The sequence below is a fragment of the Nicotiana attenuata genome, chromosome 6 (assembly GCF_001879085.1).
Source record: "Nicotiana attenuata strain UT chromosome 6, NIATTr2, whole genome shotgun sequence".
Classification (NCBI taxonomy): domain Eukaryota; kingdom Viridiplantae; phylum Streptophyta; class Magnoliopsida; order Solanales; family Solanaceae; genus Nicotiana; species Nicotiana attenuata.
Genome location: NC_031994.1, coordinates 48,718,922 through 48,726,921, shown reverse-complemented (window position 1 = coordinate 48,726,921; position 8,000 = coordinate 48,718,922). Strand labels below are relative to the sequence as shown.

At 34.1% G+C, this 8,000-nt stretch overlaps 1 protein-coding gene across 1 annotated transcript; it reads left to right on the top strand.

Annotated features, from left to right (window-relative positions):
- LOC109226965 (probable polyamine oxidase 4) lies at positions 272–5,173 on the top strand. Its single transcript, XM_019391922.1, has 10 exons — positions 272–818; positions 1,527–1,642; positions 1,735–1,823; positions 1,928–2,041; positions 2,466–2,553; positions 2,642–2,727; positions 2,826–2,928; positions 3,199–3,296; positions 3,655–4,084; positions 4,565–5,173. The coding sequence occupies exons 1-10, from the start codon at positions 773–775 to the stop codon at positions 4,880–4,882; spliced, it is 1,488 nt and encodes a 495-aa protein (XP_019247467.1). The 5' UTR covers positions 272–772; the 3' UTR covers positions 4,883–5,173.

The following is an 8,000-nucleotide window of genomic DNA, read 5'->3' as shown; positions in this document are numbered from 1 at the left end:
ATAATTTTTGACGCGTGTTAAAAGTGATAATATCCCGAATGTTTTATCATGAAGACTGTTTAATATTTTTTTCTTATATATTTTTCTTTTGAATCTTTAATAGGCAAAATAAAAAAAACTGAAAAAGGATATAGAGCTCACGTGAAGCGTGGTAGTTGCCAACTACTAGTTGGGGAAGTCGAGAGCGACACGACTTCGAGCTGAATGACAAAAATACCCTTCCTTCTCGGAAATATCATGCATAACGCGGGTTGCCTTCCAGTTGTATGCTCCTATAATTCCGTTCATCACTATAAATACATTACCATATTCCACCCACCATTCTCTTTCTCCATCATAATTTACAAACTCTTCTGACTCTGTGTAGAGAGAGAAGAATTGAAGAGAGAGAGAGAGACGGTTTTAAGAGACGAAGGATTTTAATTTAATTGGTGGTCGATCTATGCAAACGAAGCAAGAATCGTCGATCAAATTGGGACGAGTTGTTGAGTTGAAATTGGATGCTGCAGGTTCTGATTATGAGCTGGTTTGATAAGCTACGGTGTTCGTCCAATCTCAGCCGCTTCATTGCCGGCCTTCTCATCTTCATGCTTTATCATTCCAACCAATTAATTTCTAATTTCTTACTTCCTATACACCCTTAATTTCATTCATCTCATCTGCCAAGTTTCCAATCTCTATTCTCTGTTTTTGCGCTCTTACCTGTTCAAAAACAATCCTTCCTATTCTTCCAATTCAAACAACCTACCCGTTTTTGGTCACGGATAATTTCATGGAAATCAAAGATGATGATTCTGGCTCCAGTAATTTCCTTGACGGTTAGTTTCCTAATTTCCTCGAATTATCTGTCCTCCTTACTTTTCTTTCATTGTTAATTCGTTGCTTTTTCAGGAAATAATCATCCATTTTACCTGAACTGTTATGATCCTATTGATTTTTTATAAATGATTACTGTGTTTGATGTGATCTGTGCGAAACTTGTCCTATTTTATACTATGATATTTTTACCATTGCCGTGTTTAATTCTACCATGTCTTCTTTCATATTTCAGACGTTGTTGACATTGGTTTGGACTTGAAAGAATAATAATCTCGACAAATATTGAGGTTTCGTTCAGTTTTATTTGACTTTAGGTTGTCTCTTCCAGAAAATTTTTCTGGGAGAACTATTTAATTCAATATATTCTATCACTAACAATATTATAATATAATTTGAAAAATAAAACAATACAATAATACACAAATCAAAACAAAACGTCTTAGAGGGTGTAAATTCATCACAAAACCACATTTTCCTTTCCTAAATTCATCAGAGCTAAGAACTGTGTAACATCCATGACATTTTCAGCCTTTAAAGTGTATATGCTTTATCTTAACTCTTCACATTAATTATTTTGTTTTTACTTTGTTGGAGCATTGAAGAACTTTATATTCATGTCCATCATAAAGAGTGTTGATATGTTTTGTTGCCTATTCTTATGATATCACCGATGGAGCTTTATCTGTTCCTTTCTTTTCCTTGACTAGGCATTTTACCACCCTGCTTAGGTCGGCCGCATAGTTCATCTCCATCTGTAATTGTGATTGGTGGAGGTATCTCAGGCATAGCTGCTGCACGTTTCCTTCACAATGCATCTTTTAAGGTGGGCATACTCAGGATTTAAAACTCTTTCACATGTAACAACAACCTTTTACTCTTTCATTCTTAAAAAAAATGCTTCCTACATTTGTCCAGGTGCTCTTGTTGGAGTCACGGGATAGACTTGGTGGCCGCATACATACTGACTACTCATTTGGTTGCCCAGTTGATATGGGAGCATCATGGTGCGAAAATTTGATCTTCTTCTCCCAAATTGTCTTTCCAAATCTGGAAGTTTATGCCTTTTAATCTGCAATTAATTGACTCTGATAATTAAATGTTTTTTCAGGCTCCATGGGGTGTGTGATGAGAATCCTTTGGCTCCACTGATACGTCGATTAGGGCTCACCCTATATCGCACTAGTGGTGATAACTCAGTGCTGTATGACCATGATTTAGAAAGGTAACCTGAATGACATTACATTGTTTAAATGATTTTTTTTATGAATTAATTTGCATTTTCCCTCTTTTGTGTGCTCCCCCCCCCCCCCCCACCCCACCCCGGAATGGGTGTTAAACTTTTACTTGCTCCAAGTCTTCATCCTGATTCAACCAGTCAGAACATCGGCACTAACGAAATTGTAGTTTGTTTTCGAACTTCTTCACTTGTTTTCGAAAGTATCTTTGGTTCTTTTTGAAAATCAAAAGGACTTACAATTAGCCTGGGTGGAACAGATTTTAGTTGCCTTCAGAGTTCTCATATGGTCTGGTTTCAAAGCTTCTTGCATTTGCTGAATTTTTGCCTGTGCCCTTTATATTTCTTTGTGCAAATTAACTAGAGAATGCTATCACGTCAGTCAGGAGTTTAATTGTGTTTCCTTTTGTAGTTTCATGCTGTTTGACATGGATGGTCATCAAGTTCCTCAAAATACAGTTGTTCAAGTTGGAGATGTATTCAAGAAAATCCTCAGCGAGGTTGGTCTTTAATTTCAAATCGCTCACCAATGCTATGCTAAGAATTTTTGAAAGAGAACAATGATTATTATTTGTGTTGTTAATGCAGACTGAGAAAGTGAGGAATGAGCATAGTCATGACTTGTCGGTTCTTCAAGCAATATCTATTGTACTGGACAGGCATCCAGAGTTGAGGTATGAAGACAAAGTGCTTCTCATATGACCTTCTATTGTATGTTGAATGTGGAATCTAGTTATATATGCACATACATATTGAGTTATTTGTGCTGTAGGCAAGAAGGACTTTCCCATGAGGTGTTGCAATGGTACATATGCAGAATGGAGGCATGGTTTGCTGCAGATGCAGACACGATCTCTCTGAAAACCTGGGATCAGGCAAGTGTTCTTTCATTTATTGTTATTAAAACAGTTTATTGGTGTTTGATGCAGTTTCTAATTTCATTATCTTGCTCAGTTGAGGTCTTATTTCGACATATACAAACTTCCAAAGGAATAAAACAGGGCTTTACAAGATATAGCTAGCAGTAGCTTATTTTGACTTATTCCCGCATAGCCAACTGGCACAACCATTTGATAGATATATCCTTGAAAATATATGATAAATTGAGTTTTTGAGCAATATTGATGGTTATATTTTGCATGCAGGAACAAGTTCTCACTGGTGGTCATGGACTTATGGTGCAAGGTTACCACCCAGTCATAAAGGCATTATCAAAAGACATCGATATTCGTTTAAGTCACAGGTGCGCATTGGGTCTCTAAAACGCGGAAGTGCTACTTTTTTTCTTTGTTTCTAGCTTATCATACTCTTGTCAAACTCACATTGATGCAGCTACAATGACTGTTAAACCGCAGATGGATTTTTACATTCCTATTTCTATTATAAGAAATGAGGTCACCTTTGTTATACCTTGTGGTTACTTGATTTCCGAAGAATATTAAAACAAAATGTTATTCCTTTCCTCAATGGAGAAATAATTTTCATGTTACACCTCAAAAGCCTAAGATGAATATCTCCTCTGTCTTTCCTCCAAAGCATTTTCCGATAAAGTACTTTCCAGTTATTCTCTAGAAACTAATTAGTTTGTATGGATTTACTAGGGTCAAGAGGATTACAAATGGGTATAACAAGGTGATGGTTACAGTTGAGGATGGAAGGAATTTTGTCGCAGATGCTGCTATTATAACTGTGCCTCTAGGTGTTCTTAAAGCCAACTTGATTGAGTTTGAACCAAAATTGCCAGAATGGAAGCAATCTGCAATAGCAGATCTTGGTGTAGGCAATGAAAACAAGATTGCATTACGATTTGATAACGTATTTTGGCCAAACGTGGAATTGTTAGGTGTTGTTGCACCTAGTTCATATGCTTGTGGTTATTTTCTTAACCTCCACAAGGCAACAGGACATCCGGTCCTTGTCTATATGGCTGCTGGAAGACTTGCTTGTGATCTCGAGAAATTATCAGACGAATCTGCTGCTGAGTTTGCAATGCTGCAGCTGAAGAAGATGTTTCCGGATGCCACTAAGCCTGTAAGTAATTTCTGCTCCTACACAAAGTGAGTTATAACTCTAAGCTACGGACATGCATAAAACTATAGAAGGACTGGATTTCTAAAGTGTTGCACCCATGCTAATTTACTTTGGTCTATATTTGCTTCTATTGGTGAGTGCACATTTCATCTTTGATCATTACAGTTTTGTAATAGCTCATTTACACTTATTTAACCCAAGAAGTTAAAAAATCATATGCAGAAGAGCAAAATATAAAAATAGAAGGATAAATGAGGAAGCAGCTCCATCAGCTGTCATTTTCTTTAATTTCTTATTCTGGCGATGAAGTTTTTCTTTCTACACTGTCTACAGAAGGGAAAGTGATGCATTTTCCCTTTTATTGATTACAAGCAAACACCTGCATCTGCTTATCTAACACTCCTATAATGTAAACCTTGTTTAACTGAAAGAAACAGATACTAGTTGTGCTGGTAGTTAATCATCTGGTACATTGTACAGGTTCAGTATCTTGTATCTCGCTGGGGTACGGATCCGGACACCCTTGGATGTTATTCTTATGACTTGGTTGGAAAGCCAACCGATGTGTACGATAGGCTTCGAGCACCATTGGGTAATCTATTCTTTGGAGGGGAAGCTGTGAGCTCGGATGATCATCAGGGGTCGGTCCATGGTGCGTATGAATCTGGAATTATGGCTGCTGGAAATTGCCGCCACCATCTCATCAAAAGACATGGAAGTCTGGAAATGGTTCAGGCTAATTCCTATAGGGAGGAAATCCTTGAAGCCGCAGTTCCTCTCCAGATTTCAAGAATGTGATATGTTTGCTTGCTATGAAATAAAAGATCGTCCAAGTTTGAATTTGCAAGTTTCGTTTCATTGAACTTTTGCTCAAGTAGTTTGTCCAGTGTCGTAGTGTTATATAAACGAATTATTATCTGAACAAGATTTGCAAGTTTCATTTCAAGTCACTTAGGTATTGCGTTCCAGCTTGTACTTTTACTTTATCCGCAGATTATTTACGCATAAATAACGTTATGTCTCCCATTCAACTGAAATGCCAATTGTATCAAAGCTTTCAAATTGACCATGTTGAGAGTTTTATTAGTACTTTATGATGTTTTCATTATACTTGAACAGTAAAGTTTGGGCTGAAATGGATTCAACTGGGTGTATGTATTACGTCATGAAATGAAATACTGTAATATACTCCAAATTACACAAGAAAATTATAACATACTCATATAGTTGAACATGCTAATAACCATAAGTCCTATATGTTTTTCAATTTTCCATATAGACAAATAAGACACTAAAAAAAAAAAAAAGTTACTACGATCTCCATACGTTTGTGCCCTGGTTCCTTAGTTCGAAACAGGAAGCATAGTCATAAATTCTTGTTTGATGAGTTCGAGTGATCTAAGATTGAACGTGCCCAAAGATTAATGAAATTACAGAACCATGGAATTCTTCTTCCGTAAATGTATTTAATGGATTATCAACATTTAGAGGATTCAGATCGACCTAATTCTATATGCACGCACATGAATTTACACATTAAATATACTATAATGACTAATCAGTACTCCCTCCGGTTCACAATAAGTGACCAATTTGTTTTTAGTACGCCCATTAAGAAAATATTAAATTCCACACAAAAATACCTACTATGACTAAACTACCCCTAATTAAACATTTAATGTGAGGAGTAAGAAAACTTTTTAGGGATATGTATATAGGGGTTATTTTGTAAAAACAAATTGAGTTCTTTCTTGATTACATAACCGGACACTTATTTTGAACCAGAATGAAAAATCAAATTGGTTACTTATTGTGAACCGGAGGAAGTAGTAAAAATGTTGTACTACATCCTGTGCCGCAATGCACAAACATTTTCTTTTGAAGAATCACAGACGGTTAATTGATATAAACCCAACTATTATTATTATTAGAGCTACTTAACTCTAAATTTAGGATGGGTCGTGTATCCATTCATAAAGGAAAAACTACCCTATATACTTACCCATTCAAAAGTAATTACCCGTAACTATCCATCTTAAAAGTAATTATATTAAATACCTATTCTAGTAGAACTAATTACCCGCTCATTCAATTCTTGCGATGGACATATTCAGTTTAAGCAACAAAAGTGTGAATCCTAAAAAGAAGCCAAAGAATAGTTAGTTTTTTTTAACAGTGAGTAGTGTTGTTATTATTGTACCTTTTTTGCTATCATCACCTTTTTTTTTAATTTGTGCTCCATAATTTATTTTATCTTCTAAAAGTAAAAATAAAATAAAATATGTACTATATAACAAAAATTTGAATTTTCATGTGTGTTGAAGTGTTTGCTGTTGGAATTTATTGGGTATTGTTCTTTGATTATGATATTAATGGTAATTTTCAAATATTTGACAAAAATTCAAATCCACCATTGAAGGAGCCTAAAGCTTGAAACTCATAACTTGGTTTGTTTGAGTTTTTAATTGTTTTGATCCGATCCTATATGAGTTTGTTTGGAAAGTTGATTGGAGGTTGTAACTAATGTTTTAGTCAATTTGGTGAGATTTTGTAGTAGATTTTAGAAGTTTGGGTTGAAATATAGTTGAACAAGAGAAGAAGACGAATTTGTATTGTATACTCAAATAGTATACAAATATACCATTTTAGGATACAATTCATTCCAACTATATACCCTATTAGTATAGCTATATACTATATTGGTATCATATGTTAGTTGAATCATTTTTTGGTTGTCTTAGCTGCATTTATTAGTACAATATTTGATTTTCTTTTAATAATAGTAATATAGTACAATATCTTGAAATACTTTATTATATTAATATGTGGTACACTATTTTTTTATTTTTCTCTTTATGCATGTGTGTTATGTAATAGTAGTATAGTCAATAGTTGCCGGGAATTAACCAGTAAAACTGTATACCATGTTGGTATAGTTATATACCATATTGGTATCATATTGTAGTTTGAACATTTTTTTGGTTGTCTTGGCTGCATTTTTAAGTGAATTCAATTCTGAAATTATTTATATGAACGTGATTTACAGTGCTGGAATTTTTTTGTGCTGATGGATATAGATTAGGTAATAGTTTTTATAATTATAGGCAATTGTTGGAACGACCCATACAACTATATACCATGTTCGTATATGGAATGAGCAAGTTGCTTTGCGAATATTTAGCTTGCAATGTGAGCATGTAATTTTCTCATACTTTTATTGTATCCTTTAATGTTTTGGTACAGTAGTATAGTCACAGATAGTTGTAGCAATATTCTAGAGCAATCATATACTCTGTTGGTATACTTGTATACCATATTGGTATCATATGGTACTACAAGTCTTTTTTGCTACTTACATTTTTATTGCATTTTTCAATATTTTATTATCATTTCTATTCTAACTAGTATATATGGAGATTTAGTGGCCGTAGATTATGTTTTCTTGCTCCATCACTGGTTAGTGTTACTGCTAATGGTAGAGTATGTACTGATATTTGTAGGGAAGGAGATCAAGATTTGCATGACAATCACGTGAAATTAGAAAAGGAACAAGAAATAAAGAAAAAAAATAAAAATAAAAAAAGTAAAGAAGGAGTCAAATTTGAGTGTGAAATAAGTTATGGTAAAAATAACAATAATACAATTTAGGCAAAAGTAAATAAATAAAAGAGAAAAAAGAAAAAAATAGGAAGAAAATGAGAAAAAAGAAAAGGAGAAAAGAAAGAAAAAAAAGGAAAAAAAGAAAAGAATCATAGAAATAAAAAAGAATTGGAGAATAAAGAAAAAAAAATTCCCACAAAAACTACTATGGGTAGGAAATGTAATTAGTTTATAGGTAGAAAAACAAATGGGTAGACAAGGGTAAATAGTTTTGTTTTTTTGGGTAACTGTGTCAAACTCCCATTCATAAACTCCC